At 37.6% G+C, this 24474-nt stretch overlaps 1 protein-coding gene across 1 annotated transcript; it reads left to right on the top strand.

Moving 5' to 3' along the window:
* Positions 1-903: 903 nt before the first annotated feature.
* On the top strand, positions 904-24195 carry LOC129756762 (1-acyl-sn-glycerol-3-phosphate acyltransferase alpha-like). The gene is made up of 3 exons (XM_055753755.1): positions 904-1735; positions 22056-22189; positions 22414-24195. The coding sequence occupies exons 1-3, from the start codon at positions 1554-1556 to the stop codon at positions 23073-23075; spliced, it is 978 nt and encodes a 325-aa protein (XP_055609730.1). The 5' UTR covers positions 904-1553; the 3' UTR covers positions 23076-24195.
* Positions 24196-24474: the final 279 nt, after the last annotated feature.

Here is a 24474-nt window from a genome sequence, read left to right as displayed (position 1 = left end):
AAACGATAAAAGGATAAAAAACAAAAAAAAAATGAAAAAAACCAAAAAAATGAAAAAAAAAAAGAAAAAAGGAAAAAAAAGAAAAAAGGAAAAAAAGAACAAAAAAAAAACAAAATTAAAAAAAGCAAATGAAAAAAAACCGCAAAAAAATGAGAAAAAAAACAAAAAAAAAAAACAAAAAATTAAAAAAATACAAAAAAAAAACAAAATAATATAAAAACAACAAAAAAAACCAAATTGAAATGAAAAACACAAAAATTTAAAAACGAACACATAAATATTAAATACAAAACATCAACAAATAAAATAAAATGGAACAAAATCAAAATAAATCAAAAATAAATAAAAACAGAAATATGAAAATTTCCAAGAAAAACAAAAAAAATCAAAAAAAAATTAAAAAAAATTTGAGAGGAAAAAAATAACAAAAAACAAAAATCAAAGGTAAAAAGAACCCAAAACAAGTACAATGAAAAATAAAAATGTTTTTTAAACAAATGTAAAGTTGAATTGATTTTTTTTAAGTCAAGAAATATTGAAAAAAAACCAACAAAAATGACAACGGAAGCAATATAAATAGAAACGAAAAATTAAACAAAACAGAAAATAATAAGGAAAACACATCACATCATAAACAGAAAATATCCTCTCATGTGATGGACGCCCACTGTTCCGCACTGTCAGTAGACTTTAGTTCAGAACGGAAGGAAGGGAAATGCATAATTCGACCTTTCCAAATATGTATCGTCATCGTCGTCGTTCTCTCTCACAGTAGCACACAGCAGAACGCATCATATCATAGCATATCATTTGGAAGAATAAAAACCCTGCCACCACAGAGCGGGAGCGAACGAACGGAGAGAAAGTATACTGGTGCCTGGCTAAAAGGGTCCCTTTTTTCGGTCGCCTTTACCCGTCTTCTTACAGGCGGACGTACGTATCGTATCGTGTCGTATGCTGCTTTTATTATACTTACGTACGTTAGAAATTATAAACGAATCGGTTCGACGCCACAAACAGTCTGTTCCGGACGGCTTATTCGTGCAGCTCGCGCGCGTATTTATGCTCTGTGTATATTCTAGTCGTTTTTTTTGCTGCTAACGTTCGTCTCTTAGATGTGAGCCTGGGCTGAATTGTAATTGTAATATTAAGTTTTCAGCATAACCCAAAATTAATTAGAGCACTGGCGCTGAAGTGTGATGTGAGCTAGCTGTTGCGAATCATCTGGAGAATTGTGGATTGTACTTCTTTGTGCCCAGCCAAGCCCTTCCTGGTCGAGATTTCGGAGTATGTTCTGTGGAAACAGCGCAGCAGTTATATAGTTGTTTATTGGTCCTAATTGAATAATACGACACATCAGTAGTGGCTGATCCGTCGAGTGTCGAGTCAAATACAAAGAGTGGACTGTGCCTGTACCTGTGTAGTTAGTGGCCACCAAATGGTCACAGAAAGTGAAACTACCGTTTGGTGAAAAAAAAAGGACGAAAAATTCCCTCGAGGGCAGGGTGCTTTTGGTAAATTTATCCACGACCAGCACAGATCAAATCCTGGAGATGGCCAGCTACTTTGAGATATTTCTTATCTGTGGCATCATTCTGCTGCCCATCTGTTACGAAACGTCCCAAAAATTCCGATACCGTTTCAAGTTCTTTGTGTACTATGCGGTGGTGCTAATAAACTCCCTCTTCGTGATCCCTGCTATGATGTTCCGCCCGAAGGACGTTCGCAACCTGATGTAAGTACTAAGCGCTTTCCTTACAATCCAAAACCATTTGAAGGAGTATCCTAACATCTGATAAAGTCATTTAAAAGTGATTTAGGAGTTAATTTCCCCCGGAACAAAGTGCTTAGAAGACGCCTAGCGTCGATTGATTATTTTTCTTTCCATTTTTTCGTCGGTGGAAATATCAACCAGCAAGGAGTTGAAAAATCAATAACATAATATTCAGCTAACCGACGTCTCCGTCGCCGTCAAAGAGTGGTTTGCGTATCGTCGTTCGTCTGTCAGTGAGTAAAGCACATGGGGGAGGAAACGAGTGTTGAGGAAACAAAATAGAAAAACGGAAAAAAGATAAACAACCCGTGTTTTTGTTGAGAATTTCACTGGGATGTATATACATAGTTGGTTATCTGTAGTTTTTCTTTGTATTAAAAAATTCATCACTCAGCACCAGTTTTCTCGCGTGGCATTATTAAATAGTGCTTTGGAACTTTTTTTTATTGTCTTGGAATTATGATAGGAAGACTTATTTCCGACGCCCAATTGCCAGTTGTTAGTTGATTGATAATGCAGCACCGTACCTACAGATATTAAATCGATTTTGCTTCCCATAATTTCGATATGAATCTAATAAAAATTTTTGTAAAATTGTGTTGAGACGCTGAGACCGTTTCTAGACGAACCGTCTCCTAGTGTGGACTAGGCTTTCCGAATCAAGATTTTTTTTTTTTTTTAACAATTATTTATTTGAAACGGCTCGTACCAGTAGGTTTGAAGGAGCCAAACTCGATTTGATTTTTACAATTGATTGCTTAAAACTAACGGTTTTTTAGAGGCAAAAGAAGACAGAAAGGGAAACATGAAAATAAAAAGAATTACAGGTGGAGATCGATAGCTTTTAGAAAAAGATAGATTTCAAACATGTAATCCAAGTCTATCACAGCTAGCACATCTCTCACTGGAACATTAGGTGGTTTCCCTCGGGCCCGAAGGGAGTCAATAAGATTCGATCTGGCGACAAGGTGGGTCTCACACGACCAAACAATATGCTCAATATCATGGTAACCTTGGCCACAACTACATAAATTGCTGCCAGCAATATTTACACGATAGAGTACCGCGTCTAAGGAATAATGATTGGACATGAGACGGGAAAATATTCGAATAAAATCTCGACTCAAGTTCAATCTATTAAACCAGGGTTTAAGACTTACCTTTGGGATAATGGAATGGAGCCACCGACCCAACTCATCCTCGTCCCATTTTCGCTGCCAGTTGAGAAGAGAGTTTCTCCGAACTAAAGAGTAAAATTCTTTAAAGACGATTTCCCGTTGGTATGTGTCACCTTCCATTGCACCCACCTTTGCCAGTGAATCTGCCTTCTCATTGCCTACTATCGAACAATGTGAGGGGACCCAAACAAAGGTGATGGAAAAGCAGCGTTTTGATAAAGTACTCAAAATATCTCTTATCTTCTCAAGGAAGTACGATGAGTTCTTTCCGGGCTTTATTGAACGAATAGCCTCAACAGAGCTAAGGCTGTCCGTTACAATATAGTATTGTTCAACAGGTCGTGAAGCCACGTTGTCCAGAGCCCAATGAATAGCTGCTAATTCAGCGATATACACTGAGCATGGACATTGCAGGCTATAAAAGGCACTGGATACTTGGTTGAACACTCCAAACCCGGTACACTCGTTTATTAGAGAACCATCGGTGAAGTACATTTTTTCAGCATTGACGTGTCCATACTTTGCAAAGAAAATCCCGGGAACAACAAGGGAACGATGTTATACCGGTATTCCACGAATTTCCTGCTGCATAGACAAATCAAACTGGACAGAAAAGTTGTCGTAGTCTGGGATGAAAACACGAGTTGGAGAGTACGAAGAAGGATTCACCTCCATGGACATGAAGACATGGTATACAGACATAAATCTGGTTTGAAAATTTTGCTCAAGTAGCCTTTCAAAATTTACAATCACCAATGGGTTCATGACCTCGCACCTGATGAGGAACCGGAGTGATAATAAATTGAATCGATCTTTTAGTGGGAGTATGCCTGCCAAAACTTCAAGACTCATGTTATGCGTTGAGTGCATACAGCCCAAAGCGATGCGGAGACAACGATATTGGATATGCTCGAGTTTGATGAGATGAGTTTTAGCAGCTGACTGGAAACAGAAGCTACCATACTCCATAACTGAGAGAATAGTTGTTCGATACAATTTTAAAAGATCTTCAGGATGGGCTCCCCACCAGGTGCCAGTGATTGATCGGAGAAAATTAATTCTCTGTTGGCATTTTCCTTTCAGATACTTAATGTGGGCTCTCCAGGTGCATTTGGAATCAAACCAAACCCCAAGATACTTAAAACACCTCGTTTGAGTGATCGTTCTTCCTAGGAGTTGAAGCTTAGGTTGAGCAGGTCTATGTTTCTTAGAGAAAACAACCATCTCCGTTTTCTGTGGAGAAAACTCAATCCCAAGCCCCAAAGCCCAAGTTGATAATCTGTCTAAAGTATCTTGTAAAGGTCTGTGCAGATGAGACTCAGTAGAACCTGTGACAGACACTACGCTGTCATCTGCAAGTTGTCTTAGAGTGCAGCCTTCAGAGAGACAACTGTCGATGTCACTTACGTAAAAGTTGTACAAAAGTGGACTCAAACATGAACCCTGCGGGAGGCCCATGTAAGAGGTTCTTCTAACTGCAATATCTCCGTGAGCAAAATTCAAACGTTTCTCACAAAGCAAATTGTATAAGATGTTGTTCAAAAGAGGAGGCAGACCCCGGGAGTGCAATTTGTCTGACAAAACCTCTATAGAGACTGCATCAAAAGCTCCCTTTATGTCTAGAAACACTGAAGCCATTTGTTCACGTTTCGCATACGCCATTTGTATCTCTGAAGACAGCAAAGCAAGACAATCATTTGTCCCTTTGCCCCTGTGAAACCCAAACTGAGTATCTGAAAGGAGACCATTTGTTTCCATCCATTTATCCAATCGGAACAAAATAATTTTCTCCATCAATTTCCGAATACAAGACAACATCGCTATTGGACGGTATGAATTAAAATCGGACGCTGGTTTCCCAGGCTTTTGGATGGCAATAACTCTCACTTGTCTTCGGGAACAATGTTCTGCTCCAAGAATTGATTGAATAAATTCAACAAGCGAAATTTAGCAGAATCCGGAAGGTTTTTCAACAAGTTGAATTTTATTTTATCAAATCCCGGAGCTGAATTGTTACAAGAGAGGAGAGCAAGTGAGAATTCCACCATCGAGAAACTAGAATCCAAATCACATCTATTCGGAGGCACACTTCGGATGATTTTTTGCACAGGTGTAGAATCTGGACAGATTTTCCGTGCGAAATTGAAAATCCATTTATGCGAATGTTCTTCACTTTCGTTCGTGGAAGAACGATTACGCATGCTTCGCGCCACATTCCACAAAGTGCTCAAGGATGTTTCCCGCGATAAACCTCCCACAAAATTACGCCAATGCGCACGTTTTTTCCCCTTGATCAGGTTTTTGAATTGCTGCTCAAGAGAAAAATACGCGTTGAAGTTATCCAAGGTTCCGTGTTTCCGAAAAACTTTAAAAGCGTTCGATTTGTTCACGTAAATTTTGGTACACTGACTGTCCCACCATGGATTGGGAGGCCTTCTACGAACAGATGGATCTGGGATGGGTTTCGTTTGAGATTGAACTGCAGTATCATAAATCAAGCGAGCAAGAAAGGTATATTCCTCCAACGGAGGTAAAACTTCCGCAGCAGAATCTATGACTGAATCAATTGCGTCCGAGTACTTTTTCCAGTCGATGTGTCTTGTGAGATCATATGCCATATTTGTTGAATTTGAAGTGTTGACCCCATTGGTGATTGTAATTTTGATAGGTAAGTGGTCACTACCATTGGGATCGGGGATTACCTTCCACTGGCAATCCAATGATAGTGAGTTTGAGCAGAGTGAGAGGTCAATTGCACTTGGTCTTGCAGGAGGTTTAGGTACTCGTGTTTTTTCACCCGTGTTCAAAACTGTTAAATTGAAACTGTCACAAATGCCATAAATAAGATTAGAACGTCTATCGTCAATTTGTTCTCCCCAGACAGTTCCATGCGAATTGAAATCACCCAGGATCAACCTTGGCTCAGGCAAAACTGAGCAAAGGTTCTCTAGGTGACTTCGATCCACTGTAACTCTCTGAGGCCAGTATAAACTGACAACGCATAAGTCCCTACCTCTTATAGTTGTATGACATGCAACAGCTTCAATTCCACCTGACGAAGGAAGGTGGATTCTATAAAATGAGTGGCGCTTATTGATCCCTAAAAGCACCCCTCCATAAGAATCGTCACGGTCCAGGCGGATAATATTAAAATCGTGGAAAGAGATATCATTTTGAGAAGAAAGCCAAGTTTCGGACAAAGCAAAAATATCACAATTAGTTTCATGCAGAAGAAATTTGAACGGATCCAGTTTGGGGATTAGACTACGGCAATTCCACTGTAATACAGTGATATCTCCGACCTCTCGGCTTGAATTAGCCATCAAGAGAGACAAACACTGAAAGAAGGGGCCAAGTTTGCATCATCTGCATTAAAAATGACTTCACGATAGGTAGCATTGCAGTGACAATGCTTCTAATTGATTCAGAAACGTTGAAAAACGAAAAAATCCCATTTAAAATTTCAGTTAGTTTAAAAATCCCAGATTGAGTAGGCGTTTCACTAGAAAAGTGATTAGAATTCGGGATCTGGGATTCGGGATTTGAAGATCTCGAAGCTGTCGGTTTATTCTGTGGAGAAATATTTCCTCGAAAACCAGGAGGCACTTGATTTACTTTTTCCCCATTAGTCGGCCTTTTCCCAATGGTGATTGGAGGGATAACGGTTGCAATTTTGTAAGGTATTTTGGGAGAAGTCGCTTTTGCGCGCTTTCGAGAGTTTCCTACAAAGCAGACAGGGTGTTCATCATCAGCTGTGTCCGTGTCATCATGATCAACTGACAACACAGAAAATATGTTACTAGATTGAGGTTGGGTCGGTGGAGAAGCGCTCTTTAGTATAGCGGCGTAAGAACGTTTGGAACGTTCTTTCAAAGAGCGCTTCTGTTTATCCCAGCTGCCCTTAAATGCCTCGCACAACGAGATATCATGGGGTGAGCCCCCGCAATAGACGCATTTCTGCTCTATTGCTGAGCATGCTCCTTCCCCATGACTCTCTCCACAAAGAGGGCAGCGCTTCTTATTGCAGCAATGGGACGCAGTGTGACCCAATTTGATGCAATTTTTGCACTGCATTGGGCGAGGCACATAAAGACGAACAGGAAGTCTTAAAATTCCGTCAATCAAGACGTAGTGAGGGAGAGCGGTGCCCGCGAAGGTCACACGAAACGAGCCTGAAGGAGAATACTTTTTAACTCCATTAACGACGTTGGCAGTTGTGAGTTGACGACAATCCAAGATTTCGACCGAAGTCGAATCAAGGCTCTTAAACTTACCAACGCCGTGGGACTTAACATATTCCGCCTCCAGACTCGTTTCAGTTATAACACCATCGATCTCTACGTCTCGAGACGGAATGTACAGCTGGTACTCTAATTTGAAAAAATTACTGGCAAGAATTCCATTTGCAGCCTTCCGATTGGCCACAACAATGCGCAATTTGTTCGGTCTTACCTTAGTGATACTGGTTACGGAGTTCCACCTCGCCAGATCTTTTGTAATCTGAACAACATTTAAGCTTTTTCCGTTTTCTTTGGGCCGGATAAAAACCACCCAAGGCCCAGAAAAAGTTGAACTATCAGGATATGTTCGGAGCCGGGTTGCTCTACTCTCAGTTGGTGATGATGTGGATTTACCCTCCATCGAAGAAATATGAGCATTGGAAGGACCAGCTTCAGCCGAACCCTCCGGAAGCTCCTCATCTTCGGAGATGTTGTTCCCATCATCCCCAACTGGGTTTAACCCCCCGCCTTCGTTCATATTTTAAAGCGGAAAGACAAATGTCTCCCGCTCCAGCAATAAAAACGAAGCACACAATGAATGAAAACTATATACAGAGAAAATATAGAAAAAGGATAGTGAAAAAAGAAAATTTACAAACTTGCAATCACTGTTAGCTTCTCGAGTCGTCCAGACACGTGGTACACCTCGTTGATAGGAGTAGGCTTCGGCGAAACGACGGCAACCGGACTTCCTTCTTTGATTGAAGATGGCCTTGATATGGAAACGTCAACAAGGGATTCCCAGGGGAGCTGCTCAATAAATCCGTTATCCGGGTACGGCAAACAGAATCGGATTGCCCGGATAGTCTTCCGTAAGGTTTCCAAATCCAGAATAATCGGGGGACACAATTGATGCTCTGCTGATGGTCTTGGTGCCGATGGTGATGGCAAAACAAATTGATGCTTCTGTCCAGACGTCGGGACCGCACTCTTGGGCTGGTGGAGGAATACAGTTGGCCAACCTCCACTGCTGTATGAATTCGGCAATTGACGACCGAATAGGACCACTACTTGAGGGAACTTCGTTTGATTTTTAACCTCGATAGCACGAGAAAAGCAGCGAAAAAACAAAACACATCCGCACTCTCCGAGCTACTGGGATGGAATACCGAATCAAGATTTGAATCAAAACAAAATTCGTCATCACTGAGACTATTCAAATTTTAATTTCTGGGGTTCAATTCAGATTTGGGTTATGGTGGTTTCGCGAATCCTGAATTGTTTTCAAAAATTTACGTTTGAAGACGGTTTGAACGTCTGAACAAAAACAACTTGTAATACGTTCAGTAAATTCGGGAGAGAAACTATAATGTTTTCCAATATTTTCTGACTTAAAATACTAAACTCAGGTTTCGTTAGATTTAATGGTGAATTTATTCATAACTTCGTTTCGTTTTTTTTTTTGCATTGTTCATATTTTTTGTTAACACACAAACAGATAATGCAATCGGAACCATATCTACTATGATGGTAGCATGACGGAGTTCCTCCGGTACTGTAGTCCCACTTCCGATGGATGAAATCGTCCCATTCCCATTCGCTGCTGCTTTCTGAAGAAGTTTTTCTGCTGCGATCCGCCGAGCCCGTTGTTCTGGATGATTTCGTTTTTCAACTTTGTTCCCACCCCGTCGTAGGGTCTTCTTTATTCCACATTATGCTGCTGTTTTTCCTGAGGTTCTTTTGATGTTTCTTGAAACTGGGTGTGTTGGGAGTTGATTGGAGCAGTTGTTGCAACCTTCCGTATTTGACTAGCAAAAATACCGACAGTTGCATACATCCGGTTGATGGATCGGGGTTCCCGCGTTACGATAGCTACCATGATCTTCCTGGGGAGGTGGCGGAGTTTAACACTGGGGAGGATGATTCAGCACAACGCCGACACTGGTGGATCTTTCAATCAAACCGGTCCTCCGCTACTTCCATTTGTTTTAAGGATGGATCTGATAAATAAATATCCCTTTAGTTGAAATATCGAAAAAATCTAATTTGAACACGACTTACCCAATTCCGACTTGATTTTCCTGTAGATTCATCTGGCAAGATTGTGCAGACGTGCTTGGGGCACATTTGAGCTTTAATAACTGACGAAAATATCTCTTGCACTAGGTGTAAACAAAAACTTCAAAGCATGCTGTTAAAATTTTCGAATTAATGGTTAAAGTCTTATTCGTCAATATTATTTTGGCGCTAGTGTTTTGTCCCCAAAATTTCTCAGAAGCCGATAGTACCTGACAAAAGGCTAAATACATTGATAACAGTAATTTTTTGTTTGGACTCAATTGAATTTTTCAACGTTTTCTTTCAAAAACAAATATACTCGAAAGATGTTGTTGCATACATTTAGGGGCAAAAAATTATAAACATTTCTCAATATTTTTTGGCCTCAAAAACAAATAAAATTTTACCTTCATGCCATTTCCTAAGTCCTCGTGCTGTTCCCATGTTCTTTTTTTCTTCAAACTTAACCATTTGATAGGGTTTTTAGCCATTTTTTCTTTACGTGCTTTTTCATGGCAAATGACCGTTTTTTCAGTATCCAAAAATTATCATCAAATGACCATAAAAACAACATTTAAACTTAACCTGGACCAAGAAAAAAGTTGAACTTTCACATTAAACAACCCATTTGCTCCTAAATGCTTAAATTTGATCAGGAGAGATGTTTGTTTGTGAGCCTTCAAAAGACCAGATATTTTTAGATTTTAAAATTATATTTTAAGTAAAATAAAAAATCTCCTAATATAAACCAAATTTAGATTATTTGTAACTCAACTTACAGGCTTTCAAACTTAGTAAACAGTTTCCAGATATTTTTACATTATACTTAGTTAATGATGATTTTCTGCGAAAATTTCACGTTGATAAAAGTCAACCCGCTGATCAAAGTTCCCCCAGTTTACGGTATATCAATTTGAATAGGTTGGCAAATATCGAGTCAAGAAAGTTTAAATCCATATTAAGCTTGAATGAATACTTAGCATGACGTTGTAGCGAAAGATTTGAGCACTTTTACAAAAGCTGAATATTTATAATTTCTACGGTCAAGAAAAGCTTTAAAAAACAATAGTAAAGGGAAATGAAGAGATTTTTATTTAATTATTGAGCTTTTCTGATATGTTCTACAGATTTAGCTAATCCTTTCCTTTATGAATGGAACGAGTGTTTTGGTTGATTTTTTAAAGATTTTTTAACGGCTATCGGTCTCGGATTTTTTTAAGTAAAAAACGACTGATTTTACTCCAACGTTTCGATCCTTATTGGATCTTTATCATGGGCTAAAATTTATTGCTAATTTAGTTCATGAAGCAGCTATGCACCCCCTGATCAAGATCGATAAGGCCAAAATCATCGACAGGGGAGACAATCAAAACAAACTCATGATGCTGGAAAGCTGCTACATCAAAACAACGTCATCATCAGTTAACATTAAAAAGGATACAGATATTTTACACTCAACATACACAAATATTTTTCAGTGTTTAGAAAAAATCAAAACCCAAGAAGCAAAACACAATACTAAGGATCAGAACACAACATCACAAACATTAAATTACACCAACACAAATAAGTGAACGCCATATTTAAAAAACAATTCGAAAACCAAAACAGTCCACAGTGTAAAGTTCCGATGCAGAAAATTGTAAAACTCCCAATATTCAATAGACAAACGAATATTCTACGAAAATTCGTCAACAGTAAGTCTCACCAAACTTTAAGATACATAAAACACAAAATTATAACCAACATAATCCAACACAGAAACCCAATGACAGCAGTTCAAGATAAGCCAAATCAAATTTAACAAGAAAACGACACTTTATCGGTAAGCATCAACAAAATTCGAAGTTGATTTTCACTAAATTAGCAATAAATTTTAGTCCCTGATGAAGATCCAATAAGGATCGAAACGTTGGAGTAAAAAACAGTTGTTTTTACTTAAAAAATCCGAGACTGATAGCCGTTAAAAAATCCTTAAAAAAAAGCTAAACCTTTCCACAATCCAGATGGATGAGGTAAAATTAAGCTAAAATTTATTTAGTCGAAAAATTTAATCTTCAAAAATTATGCCCCTGACTACTGATACAATTTTCGTGTCTTCAGAATTTTATGCATCTAGAAAAAAAAATGTATGTCATATGTGATTCTTCAGTGTTGTGGGTCCTATTTATTGACAAATTAAATTTAACACATTTTATACTATCCATCAAAGCTTGCAGCTGCTGCTCGACCACTATAAATCATCAATAATGTGATTTTGTAGCCTTCATAGAAAATTCGTTACAAATATTAAAACAGTACATTTTATCCGGCAAACTCAGTTCAAGGAAACTTTTTAAGATTCAAAACATAAATTATGAAAATAAATCAACGGTGAAAAAATCATAAACTATTAAACAAAAAAAAAATAAAAAAAAAAGTCCGTTACTGAAACTTCGTTCAAAGTATGTGTGCTTTTGGTAAATATTGGCTGCACATATCACAGTTGAAATTATAAATGTGTTCTAAGGCTCAAAAGTTTTTAATTTTGTTTAAAACATACAATTTAATTATTAAAAACGACTTCGGGGTAAAAAAGTCAATTAAGCTATTGATAACAAAAATTGAGCCTGTTATTAAGTTTTCAAATAGATTTTCAGAAGAAAAAAAACTTCACTCATTCTCATTGCTAATTCAACTTTGAGAAGCTGTCCAACTTTAATTTGTAATTCTCAATTCTTTGTTTTGAAATTATGTTTTTTTAATTTTATGTATTATTCACTTTTTTTTAATCCGTTACTTATGGAGTAGACGTCCAAGAATTTTTCTGAACGTATCCAGACCGGCAAATCCTGGCATTCGGTTTATAAAATTTTAACTGGTTAATAACCGAACAAATTCAGTCTTAATCCAGGATTATTTTTAGAAAAGCTACAAAAGACGAAAAATGATTTTTAACAAGCCACTTACATCAGCGGCGTTCAAATTTTATCTCAGGTATCAATATGCAGACACATTAAAATTATTATTTTCAAAAATAAATATGATAGGGTAAAGGTGGTTTTTTCCAAATTTTTTTCTATCAAAGTTGTGAATATTTTTCAAAATGGTTAAAAATGGTTCTAATTCTAATAAAATCCGGGCATTTGTTTTCAAAAGTGATCACCATAAATCCGGGATATAGCCGGGCAATTGTTTTCAATACTCAGAAATTCCTCAATCAAACTCAAGAAAAAAATTAAAAAAAAAAGTTTTTCATCAAGGTTTATCGACAGATTTTGAATCGTATTTAAGGCTTCCAAAAAATCTTTTAAGATTATTTTTATAAAACTCTCTAAAAAATCGTTTTTGAGGCGTTAGTTGTTTTTTTTTGTTCGATTTTTCAAATAAATCGAATAAAAACGGGCGAAATCCAGGTATTCTGGCAAGCTTAGCTTAAAATATAAAATTTAATAAAGATTACGTTGTTTGATAATAAAACAGCTGTCTAAGAACTAGGTACTCATTTGTAATTGATAAACGATTATTTTCTTGTGTTTGTTTTCAATTGAGAGAAAAATATACACACGTTTTGGAAATAAATTATTCTATTTCAGTTTTGTAAATTTAATGTTATTATTAAAAGTTATTCTTTGCATTTCCGGTAAATGATAAATTTAATCTTGACCTCTATGCCGATGCTTCCAAATAAGTAAAAAGCTAAAAATTGTAAAATTAGGCATAAAAAATGCTATTTTGCCATTTCGTCCTTTGCGCTTGTTCCTACAGCGGATGTAATTTTAAAATTGTCTTCTGGACCTATGAAAATACCTTTGCCAGGTCTCAAGACTTAATTATCGCTTTAGCACGAATTTATAAATATTTTATTCAAAAATAAATATAATATTGGCGCAGTGAACTAAAGAGCCGCAGCTTTATATGAAAAGAGCCGCAGGTTGCCGACCTATGCCCTACCCTATCGGGAAAAATGCGCCTACGGCCGTTTGAGTAAATGGCTGACAAGACAACATATCTAATCAATGCGTTTTGAGGGTGATACACTTTGAACACAAGGCAAGAAAGAATTTTATGAATTAACCATGAAAAGTCGATGATAGTCCTAAGTAGAAAGTCGATTTTGAACCATATTTTTTATGGCAGTTGGCATCAAGAAAAACTTCGATCTTCTAGGTTTCATTATCCTTTGATAATTTTAAAGGGTCAAAACCAATCGAAACTTTGAGGCATCCATAAGTCAATTCCGATTGAGCTGAAATTTTACACTGGTCATGGTCAGTTTTTGAAATTCGGTGATGAAATATTTTCCCATACAACCATTGCCACCCTAGTTTAGATATAACTTTATTGCCATTGATGATGTCTCATAAACAATTTGTAACATTACGCCAAGAATTAGAATGTGTAAAAACAGCAGCGCAGACAGTACTTTAATGCTTTTTACATTTCGAGCTACCTATTTTACATTCAGTTATCGTTTCTCCTGCACTCGAACCCGACGACTCCGCTCCAGTCTGGTCAACCTCGTAAAGGAGACAGACAGACAAACAGGTAGTGCAGAAATTAAACTCCCTCATTTGATGTCTCATCAAAGAACAGCGAACGGACAGCCGCGGTGGCGTTCGACATTTGTTTTGTAAAAGCGCCAACGAGTCTATGCCCCACTGCACCACAAGGGGGTGACTTATTTATGTGTTTATTGCCAGCAACATGCATGTCAAGTGCAACTGTCTACCGGACGGTCATCGAGGATGTAGGCTTAACCTAACCTAAGTAAGTGTAACAGCGATATGGATATGAGGTTTGAGGCGCTTTAAGCTTAGATTGATACGAATCGTTTATCGAAAAAAAACCTGTTAATACAGGTAGAAGGTTTTGTTGAAGTGTTATTGAAAAGTAGAGTTGTAACTTGTAAGACGAAATAAAGTTAGATTAAACCAAAAGTCACAACATTGGGAACACCTCGAATAAATGGGACGGTCAAAGGCACGAGTCTGTCCGAGTAAAAGTATCAATATTTAGTCTGTGTTTACTCTCGATGTGTTTACGAAAACCGGGAAACTTAAATTAATCTGCTATTTAGGCTATGATATCCTGCACTTACCGGTGGCGGTCATACAACGTGTGTAATCTCTATAGATAGGTACCTATTTAGTTCGGTATATTTTTTCGGCAAAAGACCTTCGCCTATTTCCCAGTACGAAATGCGCTGCTCACGTCTGGTTGTTTTCGCCGAACGTGATGCTTGTTATGACCATTTAATATTAGAAGGCGTGATACAATTTAAAACGCATTTGGTCATGCTTGGGTGATGGATGTTGTCACCCGGACTTAATTCACATCAGAGAACGATGAAAAGTTTCAAATGATAACAATTTTGAAACAAAATGAACAAAGATGTGTAGATGCACTTCACATCTTTGAATGTACGAGAAAAACCCAGACTCAATTCTCAATGAGGAAAAATCTTCGCGCCAAAACTGTATCACAGATAAATATAGAGCGGCACACGTGGTTTTTTTTCGATGTTGTGCGATCTGATAAATTCCACACTGAGCGTGCCAACGCAGTCAAGTTCAATATCACTATCGCCTAATAACCATCTGGCCCAGTCATTTTTCTGAAAATCAATAGGCATATAAAACGCCGGCTAGCTAGATAACGAGATCTGATAGAGGCACTAGTAGAAGTCTCCAAAGTAGAGTGCCAAATGCTGCTGCTGTTCGCATTTTATTAGTCTTATCTGCGGCGTTAGTCACAAAACGTTATCAAAACCTACAATATGGGGGGACGAGAGAGATTAGTGTGCCTGCTAAATAGGTATCGTTCTTCTCCTGGCCGGTTGTCAACAAGAGAACCAATTAAACGGCAATTGTTTGTTCTTGTGCTTCTTAGGGGACGGGATGCATTCCTCAATGGTAAAGTGGGTTCGGCAAGTAGGGTTTTCGATTTAATTTAGCAGCTTGCCCTGGACATTACGGTGATCCAAAATTTGGGGTATAAATTAGAATCGAAATCTTGGTGGCTGCCTGAGCCTGTCAGGAGGCCAGAAGCCAAATTTCAACCCATATGACTAACTCTAAAGGGTCGCTCAACGACCCAAATCAATACCTAGATAAGCCATTAAGACCAATATGTATGCACTATTTGATTTTGTGTTTTTCCAAGATAACAAAACGAGGCATCATTACGGTTTCATTTATCACATTAGAGCATAAAAGTAAGATCAAAACGATAGCATGATTCAATTTTTGGATAAAAAAAAGTTTATGAAATAGTCGAACGAACTGAAAACAAACACACATTGATTGGCTTTTGATTTTAGAGTAATATCAAAACTAGACATCATTAAGGTATTATTATTTTTTGATGTAATCGAAACCAAAAAGAGGCATCATTGTGCTCTGAAAGGGCGTTTTCAGAGGGTGGTTAATCTAGGTATTATTAAGGTTTCAGTGGAAAAAAATAGTGTAATTGTTTTAACGGTATATGAAAAGCGAGACCCAAATTTTGACATTATACCACCTTTATTCGAGTAAAACGATTCCTCATTTTACATTCAAGGCATAATAGCAAAATTATGTATATTTTTGCCAAAAAAGTCTGCTCGGGTCTTCTTTAAACGAATCAATAACGACGCCGGCCAAGTCCATGTAGTCGATAAAGGAAAAGAAGTGCAGCACTTGTGATAATTTGTTTTGCGGAGACCGGCTGTACGCCATCCCTCCACAAATCTCACGCTGAGTTATTGGGGATCAAGGTATTGTGGCATGGAATGTCACCTTGGTAAGCAACGTGGCTTTTGGTCATATCCTCCTAAAATTTCTAAGTTTCTATAAATATTTCTGCCTTCAGCACTCAAGACTCATTTCAAAAGCTTTTACATTAGTCCAGAAACAGCATCGTAATAACTTTTTAATCAAGAATTTAAAACGCCTTTGCTGTGATCATCCCTGCGCTGTTCTGTAATTCATTTGATGGATCCAAAAACTTATTTTCAATTAAAATTTTTAATTAACTCAGCCCTTATCAGCATAAAATAATATGATTAAGAAAAAAGGATAATTATCTCAGGCCTAAGCATCGTATACAATTTTATAAATTCCATCAAGCCCTATCCCGAACTTTTAGTTTGAAAGATCATCCCGTATCCGTATAAAACAAATTCTTCAATATGTTTAAAATAATCGCTCATTTTGAACTTCCGATTTAGTTACGTATGAATATTTCTATGTGAAATTTTTACGTTTTTTTTTTAACATTTGCTATATTTTTTATGTATTTATAAAATTTGTACAATAAGCTAATTTGATTTGGAGTATGATGCGCAAACACTATTCTATCCAAGTATCATCGGTATCTACATATCTAACTGGTTAAGTAAGATGACTTAACAAAACAATGTGATGAACGAACAATAGCATTTCATTCATCTGATGAAGCGAGCAATTTAAATTTGTATGAAAGTTTTAGAAAACAATTTTGAATGAAAATATCAATGATATTCATCATGGTTATCCATTTCTCCCCGAGCAGCTTGAAAAGAGCGGCTTGCAACTCAGTGAACTTTTCGTTCTGAAACACTTGCCCTGCTCTGTTAAGACGCCGGGCGTACACACAATCAAAGAGCAGAGAACTCTTCGCTAGGGTGGGAGCAAGAGAAAAAAATCATCACATTAAGTGTAGGGGAGCAGCGCTAAAGCAACTCAGTAGGCTTGGTTCTTTCCTAACAAGAAAAGGAAGAAGAAGAAGCAATATCGTTTCGTGATGTTTGTTTGCCTACTGTGGTAGGAAGAGAAGGAAAAAAATGCACTTCAGTTGTGTGCAGGGTTGCCAACATATATTTTCAAAAATCAGGGAACTGGTGAAATAAAAATCAGGCAAAACCAGGCTACATAAGTAACGGAAATTCCTCTAAAAGTGATGACCTTTTTTTTTTTTTTTTGGTCATCACTCTACATTTTTACTGTGTTGTGGGCCTACTTGGTTGCATAATTCTACTGAATCAAAGCCGAAAGATTCCTTTTCATTTCCTTTTTAAGATATGAATTAATGGGAATCTTTCGATTGGTTTCATTCAGCCACATTTTCGCTTTTTAACTTCAGCAATAGTACCTAATTTAGTTCCTTACTACCCATTTTTCATTACATTCGCAAAAATCAGGCAAAATCAGGCATTTTTTGAAAAATCAGGGAAATTTAATGGCTTTTCAGGTTGTCAGGCAGAGCCTCGAAAAATCAGGCAATCCCTGAAAAATCAGGCATATTGGCATCTCTGGTTGTGTGTTTCGGGATTTCTCTTGCTCACACAGTAGTGTTGCTATTGGGGCACCGGTTTTCCTCGGCACTTGGCTTCGGCTGTACTCGGAAAGAGCATTTCGGAATGAAGTGTGGTGCTCTAAAAATCGTAGAAGATAACGGTGCGATTTACACAGCGCACTGTCGGATTTGAGAAGTGCGGACCAACCATGAATTCATCAATGATCCTGACACCTCCAATGAAAATTTTATCTCTGCGTGACTAATAGGGCTTTTGCTACACACACATACAAGAGGTCTGTTGGGCACACATTAGGGGTTTTTATATGCTAAAAAAAACAAAATTCCATCAAGACGTTGGTTTTCCCTTAAATGAATGCTAAATTTATCTGAAAATCATTCAAAAAGTATATTTCGTATCATTTGCTAACAATTGGAAACGATCCTGTCAGTATTTTATTGGATATCATTGGATATTGGAAAAATAAGCCAACCATCATTGTAGAGCACATTAAACGGTTCCCCCAGATCCTTTGCTCACGTATTGGGGTCTCTTATATAAAATTTAGAACAAGGAAGATGAAATTAAGAGTTTTCATCACGAAACTGGTTAAGAAACTTGAGCAATATTTGTCCTGCTTCCACTGAAAACGCTCGTATCCTGTATAAAGTCTTCATTTTTGTGAAAGAACCTCACCAAAAATTAGAAAAAAAAAATCACAAACAAGTCAAAAAATTATCCAGCTTTTGAAAAATGTGTCGTACATAAGAAACTTTTCAATAGTTTTCATAAATTCTTCGAAAAATATCTTTCTCTCGTCGATTTGTATTTATTCACATGAGGCTGTCGCATTTGTTTGCCCAACGGCTTACTAATACTAATGCACTGTGCAAAAGCCCTATATCGCAATTACAAATTTGTCATTTGTTTTGATATTTGACTATTTGACAGAAAAAAGTTTTATTTTCAAAAAAAAAAATGCGTATTAATTACTAATTATGAATCAATTACTAAAAATATAATTTGATACTGTTAAAGTTAGAGTTTCAGTAAGCAGTTAGATGTTTCTAGTAGGTTCACCGTAACTTGTTGCTACTGTCGACAGAGTCTTGCCTATAAATAGGAACGAATTGTACCTTAGAGCAAGTTCACTGGTGTTGGGAAAAAGTGGTAGAAATTTTGTCACTTTTTGCACATTTTGAAAATTTTGCCATGCAAAAACATTTTCAAGATCTGTGGCCTTCAAGTTTTTTAACAACACGTGTTGTAGTTTCGCATACTGTGATGCAAAAATAGCAATATTTCTATTACAGATGACTGAAATAGAAACAGTGCTGTAAAAAAAAATACAACGCCTAAAGATCTTGAAAACATTTTTGCATGATAAAATTTTCCAAATGTCAAAATTTTTACCATTTTTTCCCAACACCAGTGAACTTGCTCTTATAAGTTAGTTCATAATAAACCGTTAATTTGGAAACATCAAAACTCTTTAGGTTATGGGTCCAAGTGGATTCTGAAAAGAAAAATTAGTTCTTGAAGAATAGTTAAATTCTTGAAGCTGATTTCGAAGAACTGGTTCAGTCAAAAGGCTATTAGCGCCAAGAAAGCGGACATCGTACAGTTCGCTGGAGAAGAATACGACACATGGAAGTTCCGTATCGAGAGCCAACTTGTGCCAAATGGCGTACAGGACGCCATTGAGGAGGACCCTCCAGAGGCGACGGCGGCGGCAGTGGAGAAAATGGCCTTCAAGCAGATGGACGAAAGGGTCAAGGCGTTATTTGTGGCATTCATCGCCGATAGTCACCGATCGATGCACCAGATGTAGATGATGCAGATCTGATGACGTCAGATGGTTCAGCGAATGAAGAGGTTTCCTCCACAAATCGATAAGAACAGCTTGCGGATACCCCTAGATCCGGTGATAATTTCTCTCAAGTTCCCATGTGATACGCTGACATCATGACGGATAGAGAAAAAGGCTGAGGTCGTTGGACCGTAACCAGACTTGGGAGATGGTTTCCTGTGTCCTTGACCCGAGTAAACGAGTGTTTTCTATACCTACGTTATAAAGCGAGATAGGTGGCGAAAGTCCTCATGAGGAGAGAGGGTACGAAACCAAGAGAAATATTTAGCCTACGCTATCGTTTACGTGGATGAACTTTAGAATATTGCAAGGCATGTATTGGAAGTTTTATGTACAACCATCGCATTCGAGATCGAGGATAATAAGTCATCAACTGAGATGGGATGTCAAAGTTAGAGTCTTAATTCTTAGTAAGCAGTTTATTAGATGTTTCTAGTAGGTTCATCGTAACAAGCATAGTCACTTTGGCAACTTTTTAATACTGTAAACAGGGTCTTGCCTATAAATAGAAACGAATTGTACTTAATAATTTAGTTCATAATAAACCGTAAACCTGAAAACATCAAAACTCTTTAGATACTGAAGCAACAACTATGTCAGTTGAAAAAAATATCAGGAACCAATAAACTTGAAATCTACAAATTAGATAAATAAAAGTCAAACATGAATGTTGCCCCTTTTCTAAAATCTAACTGAAACATTAACAGCAACTGAAAAAAATGGAAGGGGCTCACCAAAAATGTTAAAAAAAAGATGCCAATTTTGAATATGGAAGTAGTCCGCCTAGAAAAACTCGTCCTGGTATGCAAGGTGGAGTCCACTTTCTTAAGGTTCCCCGAAGGTGTGATGGTCATTGAACCGGTTCTATTCGTCCAGATTTACGCACCACTTGATAAAATTCAGTCTTCCGGATTTTGAAAATTGTGAGAACTTATAACACTGATCATATGTACTTATTAGAGTTCCCCAAATGACTCGACTTTTTAAAAAGTTATGCGCTGCAGGCTAAAATTGATCCTTGGCCTAGTATAAGATCTCATGCCAAATTTGGGCGAGATCGGATCACGGGAAGGGGTCGCTCAACGAGCCTGAAGTTTGTATGGGATTTTGAGACATTTTGTTCGGGAGAAACATGAAAAACCAGTTTTTCATCAGTAACTTTGGTTTCCGTCTGCCGATTTCTTTGAAAAACGGGTTTTCTAAAAGCCTAAATCACGAAAAATATTTCATCCGAAGACTGTATTTCGATAAGAGTTAAGATAAAAAAGTTATCAGGCCTCAAAAATGGGCTAACTTTTCTAACGGCGGTATTCAGCACTGTTAATGAGGCGTCAATATGTTCGACCGCCTCGACTCATTAACAGTGATGAATACCGTCCTTCAAAAAGTTAGCCCATATTTGAAGCCTAATAACTTTCTTGTCTTAAATCTAATCGAAATGCAGTCTTCGGATGAAATATTTTTCATAAATTGAGCTTTAAAAAAATCCATTTTTGAAATGAATCGGACGACGGGAACCAAAGTTATTGATGAAAAACTGGTTTTTCATGTTTCTCCCGAACAAAATGTCTCAAAATCCCATACAAACTTCAGGCTCGTTGAGCGACCCCTTCCCATGATCCGATCTGGCCCAAATTTGGCATGAGATCTTGTACTAGGACTAGAATCAATTTCAGCCTACAGCGCATAATATTTCACAGGTTTTGAATTTCCCATACAAATTTGGAGCAGTCTAGTACTTATACCACCTTATACTGTCAAAAAATAATGCGTCGTCGTCCTTCGTCGTCCTTCAGCCGCAGCCTACCGAGTCCTGTAAATTTGCCAATATTTATTCTAGAAAGACTGCAAAATCCACTTTTCCCCCTAGCTTTTATGCATATTCACCGGTTACTTTGGTTTTCATAATTCAGTCGATATTTCATATATTTCCTTTGAAAACCGTCAGCTCACACGAGTAACGACAAAAAAGTTATTAATGCCGTTTTCGTTTATCTCCACTCGCGCGGGTCAAAACTTTTTCTGAATAAACAAACAGAATCGTTACCCGGGACGATGCAAATATATGGTTGCTATACTCCCCCTTATGCTTACCCCCAACACTGACAACTTTTACGGTGTGCAACCGCCTGCTTGAGGTTCAAATCTCGGGCAAAACTAGTGGACTTCTGAATTAATAACCGAACATAATAACAGCAGTTAGGGCAAAACTCGTGGGCAACTAGGTTGCCACTGCCAATAAACGAAAACACTATAAGTTTGCACCCTTAAGGTATATGTCAATCTCAATGATGATCGGTAAAAACTCAGTGTAGTTTGAATTTAAAAACTTATGATTGTCATTTTTCAAAAGAAACATAAGTTTTTTTCCCAAAATATGTTTCTGCAACTCCGCACTAAAATATCATTTAAAAAAAAAAACTAAAATTGGTTACATAAAGGTCTGCTATTCCTATCTTAAAAACAGTGTCGGATTGTAAAGAAAAAAAAAAAACTACAATTTGTTTCTCGACGACTTCACCGGAAATTCCAAGGCAGCAGGTCTCAAAATCAATGTCGGAAATCAAAGTGGAGTTGAGGGTTGAGATCCGTCATCGTCATCAGGCTAGAAGCTTTGATTGTAAAACCTTTTGGTCCGCCACACTCAATTGACTGTTCCTAAAATATTCCTTAATTATAATTGAAACTTTACTTTTACTTTTCTTTCCGTACGTTTCAGATGGGCTGGAACTGTATGTCGACCAATTTCTGCCGTCCTCGGGCTCAAATGGGAACTTCGCGGGGCAGACATCCTGTCCCGAGACGAAGCCTACATCATCGTTGCCAACCATCAGAGCTCGCTCGACATTCTCGGTAAGTCCATGCGCAGCGTATTGTTTTAGGTATTATCATGTTAAATTGTGCAATCGATTGAAAAGAGTGGCTCCAGAGAGTGTTTTACAAGAACGATTTAAGATTCCTTTTGTACTGGATTATTTTTATTTCTAAACAGCTCATGTGCAGCGTTCACTCTCTGGAGCCACTTTTTTTGTATACAGAATCAAAGAACCTAGTGTAGATTCCATTTTCTCTTCCAGGTATGTTTGACTTCTGGCACGTGATGAACAAATGCACGGTCATAGCAAAGAAGGAGCTGCTTTACACCGGCCCCTTCGGATTGGCATCCTGGCTGTGCGGATTGATCTTTATTGATAGGAAGAATGCCGAAAGGGCTCACGCTTCTATGAACGATTGCACCGACATGCTGAAGGAGAAACGCATTAAGCTGTGGGTATTCCCGGAAGGAACGCGTCGAAATACTAATGAAATCCACCCGTTCAAGAAGGGTGCATTCCACGTGGCCGTTCGGGCCCAGATTCCGATCATGCCGGTTGTGTATAGCTCGTACGGATCATTCCTGGACGACAAAGCAAAGATACTGAACAACGGCCATGTGATTGTGACCACACTGGAACCTATCGAAACCAAAGGCCTAACCTGTGACGACATTCCGGACCTGATGGACCGGGTTCGAAATGTCATGATCGAAACCTTCAAGGCCACCACCAAGGAAGTGGAAAATAAGTACTCCGTCAACGGTAACAGTGCCAACAACGGGTTGAACGTATCTAAATCTCGGCTGCGATGCATCGATGATCTCATTAAGCCAAAGTTACCCCAAACCATTAATAACAGCAGCAACAACGTCAAATCGGCAACAACTGCAGACGGACAAGAAATCCACCGACGGAAGGAGTAATGTCCACTGCTAACGAACGTGACAATTCTAGATAATGCAACCGGTGTGTGATAAAAGTGTGTATTTTGATCGAAATGTTTGTTCCCGCTGAATAAGGGAACAGAGCTTCGAGCTAGAGGTTGGATATAGTACTGAAATAGTCCGTTGAGGATCAACGGACAAATGACGATAGACAGTAACATTTTTTAGATGGATTGATCTGATGCAAGCGCACCAGATAGCTTTTGTTAACTTTTTTCTTATTTATTTTTACATAAAAAAAACTGTTTTATCGTTTAATTTAACGTTGTAAAGTACTGCAAACCCATAGTTCGATATTTATTATCAATCATAATCGCAAAGCAACAACAGTCAATCAATGTTTTAGTTATCGTTAACAAATACTGCCTTATTTATTTCGGAACCAAATTATTGGCCTAGAATGAACCAAAACAAAACCAAATCAAATTGTTGATTTGTACGATTTTAATGTGACATGATCATTAAAAATCAACCCATAACAGACACTTATTCAAATTAGGAAATGCGAAGCTTACATTAAAAAAAAGCAGTTTCAATTCTATTTCAATTTGAAATTATGTGTATTTTCAACAACAATTAACAAACATTATTTATGAGAACATAAACAAAATGCAAATCAGAGTAGCAAATAGTCAAGAAGTTTGAAGTTGAAAATTTTCTTTTAAAGTTTGTGGCGCAATAAATATTACAAAAAAAAAATAACAAGAGTAAAATTCCAATCATATACACACATACTTAATTCCGTATTCATATGTTATTCTGATGCCTCACGACCTATGGCAAAATCACACAACTACCGGCAGGTCTCGGGTTAAATCTCAACTTTCGTCGTCAGTATTTAAAGAAGGGAAAAATGGTAGTTGATTTCGAAACCGATGCAAAAAAGTCAACTATTTTAAAGAGAAAGGAGGTTATGAAAGTGAACCATTGTAAGATACCTATATTCACCAATGTATTTATTAGTTTTGTAAAGCAGTCGATGATCACTTTGCGTGAACTTCTTGTTAATTTTTATTGTCATCTATCGAAGAAATGATTGGATTCCCGTACAAATATCTCCCACAGTTCGAACTATCGAAATAGACATTCCTAAGAAGAATTCTGTTATTTGGTAACTTGTTTCGCGTTGTGATGTATCACTTACCCTTACTTAAGGGGTGGGGGTAGGGTCTAACACTTTCAAAAAATCGATTTTTTCATTTTTTTATTTTCTTATTGTAAAACATTTCAAGAATGTTGTGTCAAATTTTCAAGTCAATTGAAGCAAAACTGTAGAAGTTATAGGCCTTTAATTCCTCCTATCTAATACTGCAAGAAAGCAAGAGCAGAAACTTCAAACGCGTTTTTCTCGAAAGCACATTTTTAAAGTCCGTGGACA

This window comes from Uranotaenia lowii, chromosome 3 (assembly GCF_029784155.1).
Source record: "Uranotaenia lowii strain MFRU-FL chromosome 3, ASM2978415v1, whole genome shotgun sequence".
NCBI classification, from domain to species: domain Eukaryota; kingdom Metazoa; phylum Arthropoda; class Insecta; order Diptera; family Culicidae; genus Uranotaenia; species Uranotaenia lowii.
Note: the sequence above shows the minus strand (reverse complement) of the source record. Positions and strands in the feature narration are given on the sequence as shown.